General features: G+C 46.1%; 1 protein-coding gene across 13 annotated transcripts in view; it reads left to right on the top strand.

Moving 5' to 3' along the window:
* Window positions 1-16,899, top strand: part of ablim2 (actin binding LIM protein family, member 2) — a 64,986-nt gene that overhangs the window by 1,945 nt on the left and 46,142 nt on the right. For 3 of the 13 annotated variants that reach the window (XR_007381155.1, XR_007381153.1, XR_007381147.1), the window contains exon 1: window positions 14,641-14,904. The exons of 1 other annotated variant lie outside the window; for it this stretch is intronic. Coding sequence is in view for 2 of the 12 variants with exons in the window: in XM_048970091.1 (XP_048826048.1) it covers window positions 14,889-14,904 (16 nt within the window). In the remaining 10 variants the exon portion in view is untranslated. Of the gene's footprint in view, window positions 1-14,638; window positions 14,905-16,899 lie in introns of those variants that run through there. 9 more of the 13 variants (XR_007381157.1, XR_007381151.1, XM_048970091.1 and 6 more) reach the window with 5 other exon arrangements.

Genomic DNA, 16,899 nt, shown 5'->3' with positions numbered 1-16,899 from the left:
TCGATTCATTTATTCCTCCCAATAAACAGAGGTAGGTGGTTCAAGTCCAGAAAGTACAAATCCAGACCAAGATTTTGTTTCAACCGACCAGCTGAGTACTCTGTGACTGTGACTCTTTATGCTGAACTGGTTGGTTGAAACAAAATCTTGGTCTGGATATTTACTCTCTGGACCTGAACTACCCAGCTCTGACAATAAATAGACTTTTGTATTAAAATTAATAAGTGGTTTCCCACCAATATCAAACTCTTTCCTACATCACTGGAGATCAGCTACTGGAGGAAAGAAGACATGACTGAAGTTTGTCTGAAGTTTGACAGTACCAACGCTACGAAACGCCACTTTGAATGGACGGCTGGGTGTGAGGGTTATCGTTTAGTGCAACTGCGCCAAAAGGTTCCTCATTCTGATCGATGGGGACGGACAGTGATTTAGGGTGGTGTTAGTGTGTGGGTGTCTGGGAATAGCAGTGGGAAGGGCTGCATGCCCAGGATCGGAGGGCAGTGAAGGGCCGCTGATGTCACCGAGACACCCCCCCACCCCCCCCAGCCGTGTTTACAGGCAGTGCTAATCAGGTCAGAGATGTGGCGTCAACTTGTGACATTTCATAAGCACGCTTCTTTATTTGTGCTTCTTATTACCTTTCAGGAATGGAGTCTGTCCTCCACATGACCACACTGATTATATATAAACATGCAGATTGAGTTTCTCCTCCTGTGTAACTTAAGGGTCAGATCAGGCAGTTAGACACGTCCTCCTCCAACTCTATGATGATCTTACGGGCTCTATTCATGTCTATGTTTTGGTCCGTAAATCAGCAACCTCTATAGTATGTACCTATTGTATAATTCTTTGAATAAATTAATGGAGCATTTTACTATTTTTGATAAGATTATATTTCTACCTATAAATGGGTCAGTTTTTGTTTGGAAATAAGTGTGGCTGAAATGGTGTTAGACACAGAGAAATGACATTTCAGATGATAATCAGCAGGCGGCCTTCATATCGCGACCTGAAATGTTTGACTCAGTCATGGGAATTGTTAGCAGTAATAATAAACACCAAGTTGCTGACTTGCAGTATTTCGGTCAGGATTACACAACCTAGAGGAACCTCCTACACGTGACCAACATTTTCATATCGCCTCATCGCAGTCATGTCAATTATTTCACTTTCTATTTGATTAGCATAATGATCAGAGTGAGAATTTTACCCACGTTCTAGAATTCTGGGAGAATCGGTCTGAAATGTCCAGTCTTCTTTATGTTCTCCGTTCCATAGTCAAATGTGACTCTGAATGGAAGTCACCCTAAAATCTGTTAGTCATAATAGAGAGGCCAACTGGCAATGCACAGACTAATGGTGACTTACTTAGTGTGCATGTGTAAGTAAATAACAGAGCAGGTGGGTTGCTCAGCTTTTTCTGTTTGCGTCCGGTTACGCAGCTGATGAGACCTTCTGCGCTTTTGCATTGCTTGTTTTTCTACTTTGCAGATGCCACTTCAGACTCCAGAGAGGCAGAAAGCACGTCGTTAAATGTCCAACAGCATTATCCATCACTGATCTAGACTTGTGTTGTACTGCAGCAATACTGCCAGGTTCTGTCTACTCATGCCTAAACCAGTTACCCAGCATGCATTGCAGCTCATACCTCATGCAAGCACATGCATACACATACTCTCACCTTGGATCACTCATACAAACACTGTCTGTCGTGCCCTGGGGAGAATCCCGAGTAGCACTTTAGAGTAGTGTTTCTTAACCCAGTCCTTGGGGATCCCCCCCCCCCACACAGCCCATGTTTTTGAGCAGTTCTCTCCTTGATTTAAGGGTGGCTGTCTGCCCGCCCCCCCCCTCAGCATGCTGGGCATCCTTCCATGCCTCATCACCCTGACGGGAGTAGGGTGAGTCTTGGCAGGACGCCCGGGCGTGTATGACCTGCAGTGTTCAGCTGGAGGGGACGTGGCTCGCTGCGGTGTTTGCCCTCTCTCCGCCTCGGTATCCGTGCGCCAGTGTGGACCCTTGTCTCCTTGCCCCACCTGTGATTCTGCCTTGACCTCGGAGCTACTCTGCTTGCTGGTGTCCACTTCCTGCCAGTAGATGGTCCCTGTTTCATTGTCTTTCAATCTGCATCTTCCCCAGTTTTATAAGTGGATCCCGGAAGGACCCCTGTTCTGTTATTGTGGATGTGAGTGTGCAAAATGGCTGCAGTGAATCAGCAATGTGGGTCAAGATAAACTTAAAAACGTGATGTGGGCATTATGAAAGTGCCACAGAAATGCACTGCATACTAATTACTAGTAGTAGTAGACGTTACATTTACTACTCATCATCAATAATGCAAAAGCAGAATAAACGGAATACATCTTTTTAATATGCAAATCCTTCAGTTGCTGTCTGGGTTTTTGATTTCTCAAATGATTCCTTTGTCTGTTCCTTCTGAGGGAAACATCCTTCTGCATTAAGCCTGTTAAGCACAGCAGGCATGCAAAACAGGGGTCTTATGCTTTCAAGGTTTCTTTGAGGAAGACTGCCCCCCCCATGGGGCCAGCTAGGCTAATGACACGTCTGTGTGTCTGTGTCTCTATGTGTGCGTCAGAGAGCTTCAATGATTTCACTGCACTTGCCAATCCTGCCACAGGGCTGTGTGACCCAGTTTTTACATTTATCCCACCGTCGCCGTGCCATCGCAATATACCGGTAGCACCCTTGAAAATTAATTCTTAATCAGGGACGGAGAAAGATGTCCATCCGAAATGATATCTGACCCGAAAAGAATAAGGGAGTTAATCACTGCATGTGAATAATCAGCTAAAATATGGACTCCTGACAGAGGGCTCTGGCCCTGATGTAGTTTATGCTTCAAATGCATCCAAACGGTCTCTCTGCTGCCCGACAGAAGCAGATTAATGCAGCTCTCAAGGTCTAACTTACTAAATGGAAGATGCCTTTGAATCACTTTACGGAAACGATTTCTGTCAGATGCTTCCGTTCAGATGGCACTGGGAGCGGTTACTGGGAGTCTGAAGAATTCGGGGAATATTTAGACAGGCGGACGGTCAGCACTTCTCAGCAGGATGAGCACCTTCCTGTGCGCGAGAGTCATTGTTCAATTTACAGTTTATTTAATCAAGTTTTTTTTTTGTGGTAGCCCCTAAAAAACAAAGTGTGTGTAAATGTTTATAAGCGACCTTCCAGCATGTTTTGTACAATTATATAAACGTATAACTAAATATATGCATCTGACTTCATTAAGGAGCTCATTGACTCTAAAGGATGTCATGTCTTTATGAAAGCAATTCAGTTAACTTTATACTAAATATAAATACTTCAGGCCCTGAATGGTCTGGCACATCTGTCAGACTGTGGGGGAGTAAGCAGAAATGAATCAAAATTCAGCAGATTCTGCTCTGGGGTGATAAAGGGGGCAGAAGCCCATTGGCTAACCACCCCCCCCCCCTCAAGAACTCCAGCACAATGCTAATGCAACAAAGGAGCTGATCCTGGACCTCTCTGCAGGATGCACTGTGCCCTGACTGCAGCCCATAGGTAGAAAACAGATATGCTTAAAATAACGCATGAACAGCAGGTATTTCAAAGGTGACTATGAATGTTAGAAGGATTTACATAAATATATGCCAATATTTAGCTGGACTTTAAGCAAAGACTGAAAGGAGACAAACCCACTAGCTGGAGGGCCCAGTTGTTTATTGGGTTTCGCCGTCCATTTTGGTTTGGCTGGCCCGGTATATGAATGTGGCAGCGGTGTGGTGCAATGCACTCTGGGAATTCTCCCTGTGGCTCAGTGAATTACAAACATTCCTGCATCCAGCTGTCACTCCTGGGTCAGCAGACTGGTATGTTTACTGTGTTCTCATTTCCACAGCAACATAAACGTTTAATTAGGGAAGCACCTCTGTGTATTTATGCCGCTGAGTAGGCACAGGGCACGTAAGACTTATCAGTGAATTATATTTCAAATGATGTTGTTTTCAGCCGGCATACGAGGTGCGACAGTGATGAGTAACCAGCAGCAGGCACTGAACAGAAAAACAATGATCATGCGAAGGTGCTGTGTGGTCCATGCTGACTGAGCTCCACTGGCCTGCCTATGAGCGAAAAGGTTCAGGTAACAGATGATGGTAAATGTAGCCCACAGGCCTTATGATTAATTCACCTGTATGCTCAATCCATACCCATGCAGTCAAACACTCTGGATAAATGTGTATCTGCAGCAGTGTAACTATCTAGTATAGAACCCCAGCCTTAGTTCAGAACGAGGGGCCTTGTGGCCTCCAGGGCCCCCAGAGACCCTAAAGGTACAGCCCATAAGAAAAACTTATTCCATGATAGTTTGCTGTGATAGACCACCCAAGAGCCATTGGTCACTCTGAACACTGTCCTAAGCCAATGGTGTTGCTCTAACCCAATGGTATCCAATTATTAATGACTTTAACGGTATCTAGGTTGACAGTATCCAGTTAAAGTGTCCATGTTTGATCATCACAATAGCGACTCTGCTCAGTTAACATTTATTGCCCTTCAAGCCTAGGTGTTCAAAACACCACCCCCGCAAAATCCATCCATCCATCCATCCACGATCCCTGAGATACATCACTAACAACTAGCAGGATGTGAGGTTGCCCATAGAGGTGCGTGAAAGGCACTCTCAACTCAGAGGTCACAGGGACAGAGACAGTGAGCAAGAAGTAGGACTAATAAGCCTACAAGAGTCACCCACTGTGGAGCTAATCATGGCCAGATAATAAAGACCCTAAATTCAAGACAAGACACCAGCCATCATGAACCATGGATCCAGAACCACCGGGCTGGTGAGAATGGTAACAACCCTGAGAAATACGTAGGAGTAACACAACACAGCTTCACAAACTTGACTTTGAACCAAAGCTCCAAGAGCAGTGATGACTGAGTAGTATTTACTTTTAGAGAGTTTTCTCCAATGCAAAGCAGACAGGATATTAGACGTACAGCTGTCAGGGTCCACCTAGGCATAAGTGTGGCTTGGCTGAGAGTCCAATGAATGGCCATTCACATGTAGTGTCATAACAATACCTATACAAAACCTTCCAAACATTAAAAAATGTAAGAGAAGTATTCAATTCAGAAGCACAACACTGAGTGTTCAGAGATCACGGAATATGGATAACAGAACTGTTCCCAGAACAGATGTTTGATGTATTGCTCAAAGATTGAGGGAATGGCCAGATGTAGTTTGGCAGCTCATTCCACTGTCAAGGGGACCATTCAGAAGACACATCTAGAGTGAGACTTCACATGGTGAAGGGATTTCCAGGTGACGTTAGCTAGTTGACTGAAGGGGGAGAAATGGGCTGTAGCTCTTCAGCATCTTGAAGATGGGTGCTGTCCCATTAATAACTGAGCCAGCACTGAGTTGAACTTGGTCTAGTCATCTTTAAGGAGTCAATGAAGAGTGATAGGGTCTAACATGACCATTCTGACAGATCGAATATGAGATGTGCTACTTAAGTTTGAATCAGTTTGACAGTGCAAGTTGGTAGCCTTGTTGGTAAGGAATCATAATCTCCAAAACTAAAGTCCCTGGGCTAGAAGCTTCCTACTCTGAAAAATAAGGTCCTGATGTTATACTGGCTGAACCTACAAAACCTTGGGATCCCTGCTATGTGGTCAGCGAATGAGCTGGTCCTCTCATTACCCCTAGATTCCTGGCAGACTTTGATGGAGGCAGTGTTGAAGATCCAAGCTGTTCAGTGATGTCATGGTGAGTGATAGCGCTGGCAGGGAAGACAAGCTTGCTCTTCAGTTCAGCTGTAGGCGATAATCACTGAAGGCTGTTATGTCAGCAAGGCATGTGGAGATAGAAGGAGAGACTACGGTGTTATTAAGAGGGAAAGCCAGGTACAGCTGGATCTCCATAGTGCTAGATGATCTAACCTAGTGATGTTATGGAAGGTAGAGGGGCTGAAGGCTGAGCTTTGTATTCACCTGTTACCTGATGCGGCTTGGACACCTCTGCACTCAAAGATACTTGGAATGACCTGCCTGATGGGAGTCAAACCTCTTGGTACGTCCTGTGATGCCAAATTCAGGGTAGCCAGGAGGATCCGGTGGTTCACTGTGAAAGACCGCAGACAGGTGTAGAAGGATTAGGACAGAGATGCGGGTCTTGCAAATCTCAGCATCCACAAGGAGGGTGAGCTTAGTGAGATGCCCATCTGTTATGGCAGGGCATGACGGATGGACAGACGATTCACAATGTAGCTTACAAATAACAGGGATTTCAATCCATACAGGTGGAAAACAAGAACGAACTAACTACTAGACTATAAACAACACAAGGGAAAACTAACACTAAACATGTTCGCGGAAACACAGTCGAATAAGACATACAGGAACTTAGGAGTTCACAAATGCAGGAACAGGGATGTCTATAGACAGATAATAAGGGTATGACAAGGCACAGGTGTGGGCCATTATTAATTACATATAGAGGATAAGGAGCTACAGGGAACAGGTGAGGATAATTACAAGCACTAAGGACTTAAACACTAAGGAATCAAACAGAGCATAACTACAAGACTAGACATGGGCAGGGATAACCAGACACAAAAGTAAGGACCAATACAACAACTTAATTAAAATAGAGTAAAACAAAATTGGTCAATAGAAGCTGAAGCTGCTCTCTGATCAGCCTCAAACCCACAATAATAAGAATACATGGTTTATGACCACACACTTGGCCTATTCAGCCAATCAGTGGTCCAGGGAACAGGAGAACACACTAGAGACAGAACAGACCTGGGAAACAATGGGAGCCAGGATGGCCAGCGACACCTGCTGGCCAAACAAGGAGATGACTGTCTGAATGGGGCCAGATGGGGACCAATCCTGACAACCTCTGAAACTAGGTAGTGAGCAGTGTTCACTACTTTGTAAATAAGATTCAGATCTACTGCTGGCTCTGACACCCCCACCCCCCTCCAAGGGGAGGTGCCCAGAGAAGAAATCCAAGATCCAGCCAATGACCTGAGACCAGACACCAGACTCTTCAATTCTGGGACTAAGGCCAAACGAAAGCCACCAGAAGTACCAAGGGGGCTACACTACTGGGAATGCACTGTCATGGTGACAGGCTGGCCTGGGACCACACAACACTAATCCACTTAATTCAGGACTCTAACCCAGAATCAACCTCAGACTAAGCCACCAGAACAATGTTATCTACTTAGTTTCAAGACATCAAACTGGCCTGTAAACAGCTGAAAGGATTACCCATAGCCCCCCAGTACTGACCACCCCATCTCCTAACTGGATGGAGTAGCAGTCAAACTAACAGAACCAACCAGTAGCCCATTGTGCCTCTTGCAGTGCGAGGGAACCTCCTATACATCATATTCTTAAAACGATGTGGCCTCCTTGTACGTTCTGTCCCACCACAACCTCAGAGGGCGCATAATATTTTTGATGCAGCAGATCTACTTTTAAAATGAAAGCTGATATTTTTATTACCATCCACTACTGGTTTAATACCATCAGCAGCACAGACAGGGAAGGCAACAATTTACACAATGCAGTTACATGCTAACAAAACATACATTTCACGGCAAACATCACACAGTTGCAATATTTACTATGTACAACATGAACACGCATATTAGGTTACACTATTTACACGCGCAGTGCGGTGCAAAGCATGCTGGGAACTGCATAATTAATCCTGCTGACCTTCCCTGTGGCGTCGCATTATGTCAGCCAATCGTGGACAGTGGGTGGGATCAGATCAAACAAAAACGTTTGTCTTGGGAACCCTGCACAGGCAGTGCACTGGATTGGTGATCACCATTCGTACAGTACAACGTCGTATTACCAAAACAACACTGATTTCCTCAATTTCGTTTGAAGTATACAACCATCTTAACACTGTCCACTGCAGCACGCTTAACAGTGGCCATTGTCACCTAGCTGATGGGTGATGAATGGGTGTCACGTGGCTTCGTAGGTTCTGTGCCTGTGCTTGGAAGGGCACCAGTTCAAATCCCATGGCTGTCGTCACCTGTGGTCAAGTTGCAAAAAAAATTTTAAGGGAGATGGTGGGAGTGCAAGGGGTCCCTAATGATCAGATTTGCTGATTGAGGGGAGCAGGGCAGAGCGATGAGACAACATATCAGGAATGAGTGTCCGGTCCGCAGTCCACCAGCTGAGTCCCCTGGGGCCAGTATCACAAGACTACATTTCTTTCTTAGCCGAGTAACTTGTCAGATTTAAGGTACCCAAGTTTAAATGGACTTTATCTTCGTTCACTAACATTTAGCCCAGGCTACCTTAAATCCGACAAGAGATCCAGCTTTTGGATACAGGTTCCTGATATGGTTGGTGGGCTTAACTTTACATGAGTGACAATTACACAGAGCAATTTAGGGGGCGGTGAGGTGGGTGGTATTATTTTCAATGGGTTTGTTTTCTGTCATTTTTTCCCTCTGGGGTGTGGCTCCCACATGTATGCCCTGGTTATCACAGTTGGGCCCCTGAGTAAGACCCTTAGCCCTAATTGCCCCCAAAGACTGACTCGCCCTGCTCTCTGGTCCTCACTCGTATGTTATTTTGGACCAAAGCATCTGCTACATGTAAAGGCGGTGGTGGCACCCCTAACAAGTGGCCTGCCAGGCAGCTGGTGGTGAGACATGCTCTGCCAGGCCCTGCGTGCCCATCTCTTCAGCATGTGAGATTTTAGCCAATCACTGTGTCAGTGATGGAGTCTGTCCTCGCTTTGCATTAGCGAACTCGGCACATTAGCATAAACTCATCAAAAGCGGCTCTTTGCAGCCATTAAGTCTCACGAACAAAGACGAGCGGCGTGCAGGTCATGTGGCGCGCCCTTTCAAGTGCTAGACCACTAATTCCAGTTTAAGATGCGGGGTCTGTGATAGATAAGGCAAATTGGTGCCTTTTGTAATCTTTTCAGCCGAGCTTAGCAGCAAAACGAATGCTTGGTGACAGTTTACTCTTTGACAAGCCTTGAAACAGGATTAAAGGAGGAGGCTGGGTGTGGAACATACACTGTTTTGGTGCCTCATTTGGCTTTTAGGGCCTCGGCAGGCCTATATTTACCCCCCCCCCCCCACCCACTGCAGCTCCGCACAAAGAAACTGGGTCAACATGCCGACTAACACACATTTATGAGATGCTGTGAGCATGTGTGTGTCTTTGTGTGCTTTTTTTGTCTCTGTTCCTGCATGGGTTTGTGCTTCTCTCCGTGAATTTTTATGCATATAGAATTTGCAGTATTGTAGACTGCATATTTTTGTTCTAGAAACCAATACAGTTGAGGCCTTATTAGGTAGCTTTAATCTTCCTTTGCATATTGTTGAAATTGGACGAAGATGAATAGTATGCAAATTTGATGGGCAAGGTCCCACAAAAACTGAGATTGTGTGCGTGTGTGTGTGTGAGCAGCGGGTGGGTTCTGCACATGTTGAGAAACCAACACAGCACGGCCCTCACAGTACAAGCCTTCAGGGTAACCTAATTCTTCATGGTCTCTCTGTCCTTAAACGTTGAGATTGAGGGGTGGGACTGACTGGAAACGCGATACTGTGACAATGCATTAAAGTTTCGAAATTGCCACTTAATAGACTGTTTTTCAACCAAAGATACATCTAGCTGCATCTGCTGTCCTGACAGCTCTGTGAAACCACACAATGGACTTTCACTTTTGTCTGTAACCACAGCAAATATGTCAATGTAGGAACTATGAATCCAGATGAGATTAAAGACCCGACAGTCTTTGTCATCTGCCTGATATCTACACGTTTGTTTTTCACTTGAACTTTCTCCTGGTTTCATCATTGTCCACTCTGTAAGAATGCCTGCATCCCTGTAAAACTGCGGTATGAAGCTGATTTTATTGTTCAGTACAAGGGCCAGGTCTTGCTGAATGGACACAGATTTGGGGAGTTAGTGTCCTGCATAAATCACACAGGACGAAGGATTCACAAGCTAAGTACTGGCCTTACTCTGGTCTTCTCAGACAATCTGAGAGCCGTATCTAACCACTCACTTTCAATCTGTTCACTTAGGACGATTCAAACCTACTTCTTTTTGGCTCCTGGGGCACTGCCACACTCATTCTCACTATTGTTGTTCGACATAATTGTCGCTTAGTAACATACAGTGACAAAGATGGAACTCGGCTTGTGATCCGCGTGACTGACCTGCATCTAGGCGTATCCTGAGTTTGCGTGAGGACTCCTTATAGGAGACGAGGCTCCTTTCATCAGCAGATGCAGGACCCACGCGAATCTGCCATGTTATCAGAACAACAAATCCTGCTTAATACCTTGGAATGAAGACGGGAATTAGAAGACCTGTGCTGTTAAGATTAATGTAAAGGCACATAAAAAGGAGTTGAAGTGCTTGATAAAGTAAACTTTATCCGTAACTGAATCCGTTATGGCGAACGCAGCAATTGCTGTTTATACCGGCCTTCAGTCAGCTTACTAATGGGCGTGCTGGTGATAAGATCTCTGTGTCACTAAGGTTTTGTCTGGCTTCTGTGTTTGGTGCTTGATGATGCTTGAAATAGCACAAAGATTCAGGGTTCTAGAACCTTCCGAACCACCCAGGGTTTTACCCAGCTTTGAAAGACGCTAGATGATTGACTGTAGATAGAGTGTCAGAGGGGACCAGTCGCTGCTGTCTCTGTAAGGGACATTTATGTTTTTTTTTTTTTGTCCAACCCCTCTGTTTGGCACTGTCCCACATTTTGCACTTTATGTATTGTAAAAAAAAATTCAATTTCACTTGCTGTTGCACCATGGTCCTTGGGGAATATTTCATGCCACTGTATACCTGTATATGGATGGTATGACAATGAAACCCAATTCTCTTGACTTGATAAAGGCAGGGTACCACACTAATAACCCCCAAAACAAGCAAAGTAATAAAAAGTGACTGAAGCTCTTGTTGGCCTGTCAGGGAACCTCCACACCTTTGTATGGAAATGTGCTGTGCGGTTCTCCAGTTTTCATCTGGGTATCTGAAAATAGCGTTCAAATCAGCTTGGTCATGGTGTCACTTGATGTCTGGATCGTTCCTGAGCACCTTTGATCAGTCTGCGGTGAGCCAACCGCTGCTCGAATTTATAGGAATTTCCCTGTTACGGGGATATAAACATTTAATCTGCCCAATTTAGCTCATACTGAAAATCAGACACTTTGATCATGCCCTGAGAGGCGTGTGTCGCCTTTTTTTATCATCCCTTCAGACTGGAAAGCGATTGCAGGTGCTAAATTGTGATTGTGAGAGTGAGGACCCACAGTGGACACTGGCCTTTGCAGTTTAGAGTGCGAGATATGAGTGATGAGAAGCTATCAGCAGTCTCTGAGATGCAGGGAGGTTTGGGTTTCTTAGTGAAATCTGAAAGCTGGGGGGGGGTGTATCTGTCTCCTAGTGTGTCCTATAGCACTGTTTCTGAATGTGGTCCTTGTGACCCCCAGATGTTTTTGCTCCCTCCCAGCTTCCAGCCTGACGCTCTGTGGACTGTCTAGAGATCCCTGAGGAACGGGCTGAGATACACTGTCCTAGAGAAATGAGGTCTACTGGGCGAACTGCTGTCTCATTGACTGTTAAGCCACTGCGGGGTCTTCAGGATAATCCTCCCTCCTTCTGCCTGCTGACCTCTTTCTCTCTGCGTTCCCCTGGACCCCCAGCCCATAAGCTCATCCTTCCGCAGTTCCCATGAAATCTGTTCCTATTAACCCCCTGGGACTCACCATCTCATAAGTATGTTTTACTCTTCAGGCTAAAGCAAATACCCACCCTGGGGTGGGTAAAACCTAAGGTAAAACGACTTCAGTCCATACGCATCCCGGCTGTCTGAGGGTGTTTCATCTCCCTGGCAGTCCTGAGGACCATGTCGTCTGCTCCTCTGATCTGGGCTTGTCGGGAGACACGGCCTGGACGCCTCCCCACCACAGCCCACATTCTCCTGGGTCTCAGCAGCAGGAATTAGCTCAGCTCAGGCCAAGTCTTTGTTGAGGGTCCAGCTACAAAAATGCTAGAGTGGATCTGAGACTGCATACAGATTCAAGTGCTAAGAGCATCTTAGCATCTTCTAGATGTTTCAGTGTAATGATGCAGACGAAGAGATTTGTCTGTCTGATGTGTTCATCCAAAGCACGTTACACTAGAGGGAAGAGCAATTTGTGGATACTGTTTGGGATTTAAACCCATGACCTTTGCTTTATCAGTACAATGCTTTTCTCAGTGCACTACATCCAGATCTTTATGGGCAAATCCCTTTCGTAGAAATAGGAGTTAGGTTAGAATAAGGATGTTTGTTAGGTGACAATTCTGGGGATTAAATGGGAATGTTGTGAGGGTTTGACACTAAGTTGTGGAAGCTTCATGCCCCTTCCTGGTCACAGCAAACATTTAAATGGCGTTCTGCCCCCCAAAATAGCCTGTTGACCATCTGCTTGCTACTGTTTAAGAGAGTTATGATTATTCTGATGGCTAGAGGATTTAAACCCACAACCTTCTGGAGAAGCCTTAACCTAGTGAGCCACACAAAAGGTGTGGTCTGTTCATTTAGTTCAATCCATTGACCTATTAGTAAACTAATATATCATAATACAATTTCACACATTCATTTGTGTTTTCATCAAGGTTGCTATAAATATGAGAGGTGGTGTTATGCAGATATCCCATATGTATACATGTTTGCTGGGATGTCGCCATGGCAGCAGGTGCTGTAGTGGTGAGGGATCCAGTCACCAGATGGAATAGTTAGGCACCAGGTGCACGCTGGTCTTATCTACTTGATGAAGGGATGCAGTCAGATCGACCCTGTGGTGCTACAGTATGAACAGGCTGTGGAACTGTAAGGTTCTCCGGACAAAAGCATTTTCCAGTTTCCCGTCGATTAAGTTGACATCTCTGAGATGACTGCAGTTTTCACCTGCGTGCTCTACGTGAAAAGGGCGCTGGAGGGATGTCACTCCGAAGGACAATATCAATAAACGTATCAGCACTCGGCTGCGTTTAATGCTGCACGTCAGCAACGGGCACGCAGCAGACAGTAATGCGGCCAGCTGGCTGCTTCGCTCCGAAATGGCCAGCCGACGGGCCGCCTGTTTGCATACCACTGATACTCATGCAGCTGTATAAATACGGAGCCAAGATCTCAACCACTATATTGCTGACGGTGTCTTAATGGGACGCGATGAAAAGATTTAATTGTGAGGGGATCTTTATTTCCTCCCGACGTGCTGTTGAGTGCAGCGTAGCCACATTAGCCGTGTCGCACCTGGCATGTGGGAGAAGATCCTAATCCTTGTTTTGGAAATGGGTTATATGGTAGCTGTGTCGCCTGGTCAGCATGCATGAGGATGGACAGGACTTGGGCTCAGCTGATTGGTGTTTTTCATAATTGTGGGTGGAGTCTGCAGTAAAATTGCATGGAAGCTCACACAGGAGATGATGTAATGGTTATGACCGCGGTGTGAGGCTTTGGGGGGGTTGTACTGTGGTCCCCGTTGGGTGAAGTTCCTACCCTGAGCTTCTCCAGCAGAAAGCAGCTGCAGAAATTCCTAAGCTGATTTGGATATAAACTGTCAGATAAAGGAACTGAAGTTTCTGGAATTTCCTGGCTTTACAAAGTAACTGGAAAGCGTGACATGCTGGCTTCTGCAAAGGCCTGCCCTGCTGTATCTCTCACTGCATTCTGCCTCGCCGGGCCTTGTTAGTGCCACCCTGGGCTGCGACCTTGAACACCGCATGCGGATGGTAAAATTTCAGCTGTTTGCAGCAACTGGCTGGGTTCTTTAGCTCTGGTATGACTTGTGAAGAACAGCATGAGGTGGCCAGCCCCAGGGACTGCTGGGAAATCAGAAACTATTTGCTTAACTTACTTGATGTACTTACAATGTTAATGTAAAAAAATTAATTATGAATTACTAATGAATTATGAATATCACTGTAATTCATAGACATCCACATATTTCCTGTCTATCCTGCTCTGGGTCCAGTGGAGTTAATAAGCTTCCCATTTATATTATAATATAAATATATGTTATAAACAGTATATAAAGAAGTACCTTTAATACATACAATACATTCAATAATCATTCATTTCAAGAGCTTACAAAGTTTCAGTTAAACACTTGTTTTTTAACACTTCATAATACATTTATAACTTTAAATATTAATAAATTGTCACTGATCCGCCTTGTAAATCCAGATAAAATCTAAGGGGATCTTCTATACGTAACTCTGGCATAAATCACGGACGCTGCGCTAGATGTAGCCTCCATACAAATCAAGCGGGATCCGCCACATGTAATCGTTATAAATCAGGGGCGGTTACCTTCATATAAATCAAGGGGAATCCGCTAGCCTACGTATAACTACATAAATGTAGGGTGATCGGCAACATGAAATCGTCATATAAACCAAGGAAATTTCGCTACATGAAAATGTAATATTTATCAAGTGGGAGTGGTGGGTCCGTTACATGTACCCTTCATATAAATGGAAATATGCGCGTCGCTGAGTGCCCGTCTCCATGCACTGCTGTGGTAAACGCCCCCAGGAATGCCACCGAGGGTTTTATTATTTCGTTTTTAGCACCGGGATGTTCTATTTCTGCTCGATGGCCGCCATCGCCGAGCTGTAACTCGGTTGCGGAGTCATATGACCCGGTGCTCATTCCCGGCGCGTCTCCGGTGACAGACGGAGCGCCACCGCCAGCGCGCTCTCTCTCCATCGCTGTCGCTCTCTCTCTCTCTGTCCGCCCGCCCCGCACCGTGCGCAGCCCGGCCGACGATGCCTGACGCTGCCGCTCGCACTGGATGTTACTGAAATAATTAAGGTCCAGAAAGGGGACAGACATGCCGGAGGAAAAAGGTAACCAGCCCCGCCGTGCAATGACATTGTGGATTACCTGCGGGAAACGGGGGTAGCTGATGCGCAGTATTTCAATGCGGCGCTTCAGATAAAGTTTCTTTTTTTCAAACCCGGATTAATAGCAAAAATAATGAGACAATCAGTATTATACGGAAGTAGGTGCGCCTTATCCATAACAGACTTTCGAAGCCGTATTTGGTGGTATTCCTTGATAACATTGCCTGTTGTATGTCGTTGTATATGCAGAATTTTGTAAGCTGTAATGATGATCCACATCCTCAACAGAATGAATGGAAGGGACGATGGATGGAAGGGTGGATGGATGGATGGATGGATGGATGGGAAAGAACATGTGTTGCTTAACATGTAGCACCAATGAATATGATATAGTGACATGGGTGGACATTTTGTTATTACTATTTACAGTGATGGTATCCTATTACTGACAATATACTTTAGTTATGCATGTGTAATTGTGTATGTATGTGTTGTGTGTCGTGTTGCCATTGGAAACATGTTGGAATTTTGGCGGGGTGGGGGGGGGTGACATGGCATGGCTATCACTTTCGTCTTTAGTCTCTTTTGGGTGGCACTAACATCAGAACATTCCTGCTTGCCCACCTCCCCTCCCCAACTTGTCACTATGAGGGGGCACTGTGTGTCTGAGGATTATGGACACTAGGGGGCCCCATAACATGAATGCGGGAGTGACTGTTTTTCAGGGGGCCCATGAGGGTAAGGTGAGTGCATGTGCTGTAAATACCAGCGCTGCGATGCATGGCTTATGGCAGCAGGGGTTGGGGCCGGGGTGGGGGGGGGGCGAGGGGGGGTGTGCTGGTGGGACAGATGGTTGCCCTGCAGGTGGGCGAGTGGTTCCAAGGCGTGTGCACCCAGGGCGTGACGCAGGAATCACGGCGATGGTGCCCCCCCCGCTCAAGCTGCGAAAACCAGTGTAGCTCCCTGAATGTAACACACCGGTGCGATAAATAATGCAGCCTGTTCAAGGGTGGAGAACCTCTGTGGTGGAGCTTTATCGCTGCTCTGCCGTTTCCGTGGAAATGTTGAGTCGTGCTGGACAGGAAGTGCCCCCCCACCCACCCCACCCCCACCCCCCGAGCGATAATGGCAGACTTGTGTGTGGGCCATCTTGTACATTCTGGTATCCTCGGCGAGCTTTGGATTGCAGCTCTTCTGCTCTCTCGCTGAGCTACAGGCGCAGTTCCCGCACTGGGACGATCTAGCTATAAGCCTCTCATTAGCGATCTGCAGGCCCGTACAGATACACCCAAGGACACGGCGTGGCCAAATAGGCCAGAGGTCGCTGCTGTGCGTGTGCCGGCGATAACACGTCGCTCCGAGTTCCGATCCCGTCGTGATCATTGCGGTGTCACAAGCTGATTTTCACGCGACGTCGCTTCGGCTTCAGGAGAGTGAGCGCGCTCCCTCCCCCGTCCGTCACATTAGTGAGATGTTTGTCTGCTGTCGGCACTCGAGATTCCTGCTTGAGGTAAGTAGCTGAAATGCCAACTTCTCTGAATACAGACAATTCGTCAATATCAACAGGGAAGGTCGGCCAATCAAATGCAGCAGGGAGGCACAAGCCTCTTCTTGCTTCTATTGCATTATAAGGAGAGATCTTTGCCCAGCGGCGGAGTATAAATTTATGCCAGTTTTTATTTACAGGTGCTTCTTTATTTAGCTGGCCAATCTGGTGCCTGGTTAAATATGCTGGTGACCATTAACATATTAATTCCTTCCATAAAACTCTACAGCTTATTGGCCTTAAGTCCAGTTACTTAGCTCACCAACACCTAGTGTTACGACTGCCATTGTTCCTCAGGCAGAGCTACAGGAACAACACAGACATACACACACATGGTTCCCCGTTATGATTCCAGCCATATCCGCAAGGTGTCATGTTCAGTTGCTAAAAAATCTCTGCCTTGCAGTGTGCGCTCTTCCGTTTGTTAGTTTCCTTCGAGTACAACCGTCTGT

Source organism: Brienomyrus brachyistius, chromosome 12, assembly GCF_023856365.1.
Source record: "Brienomyrus brachyistius isolate T26 chromosome 12, BBRACH_0.4, whole genome shotgun sequence".
Classification (NCBI taxonomy): Eukaryota; Metazoa; Chordata; class Actinopteri; order Osteoglossiformes; family Mormyridae; genus Brienomyrus; species Brienomyrus brachyistius.
This window is presented reverse-complemented; position numbering and strand designations above follow the sequence as displayed.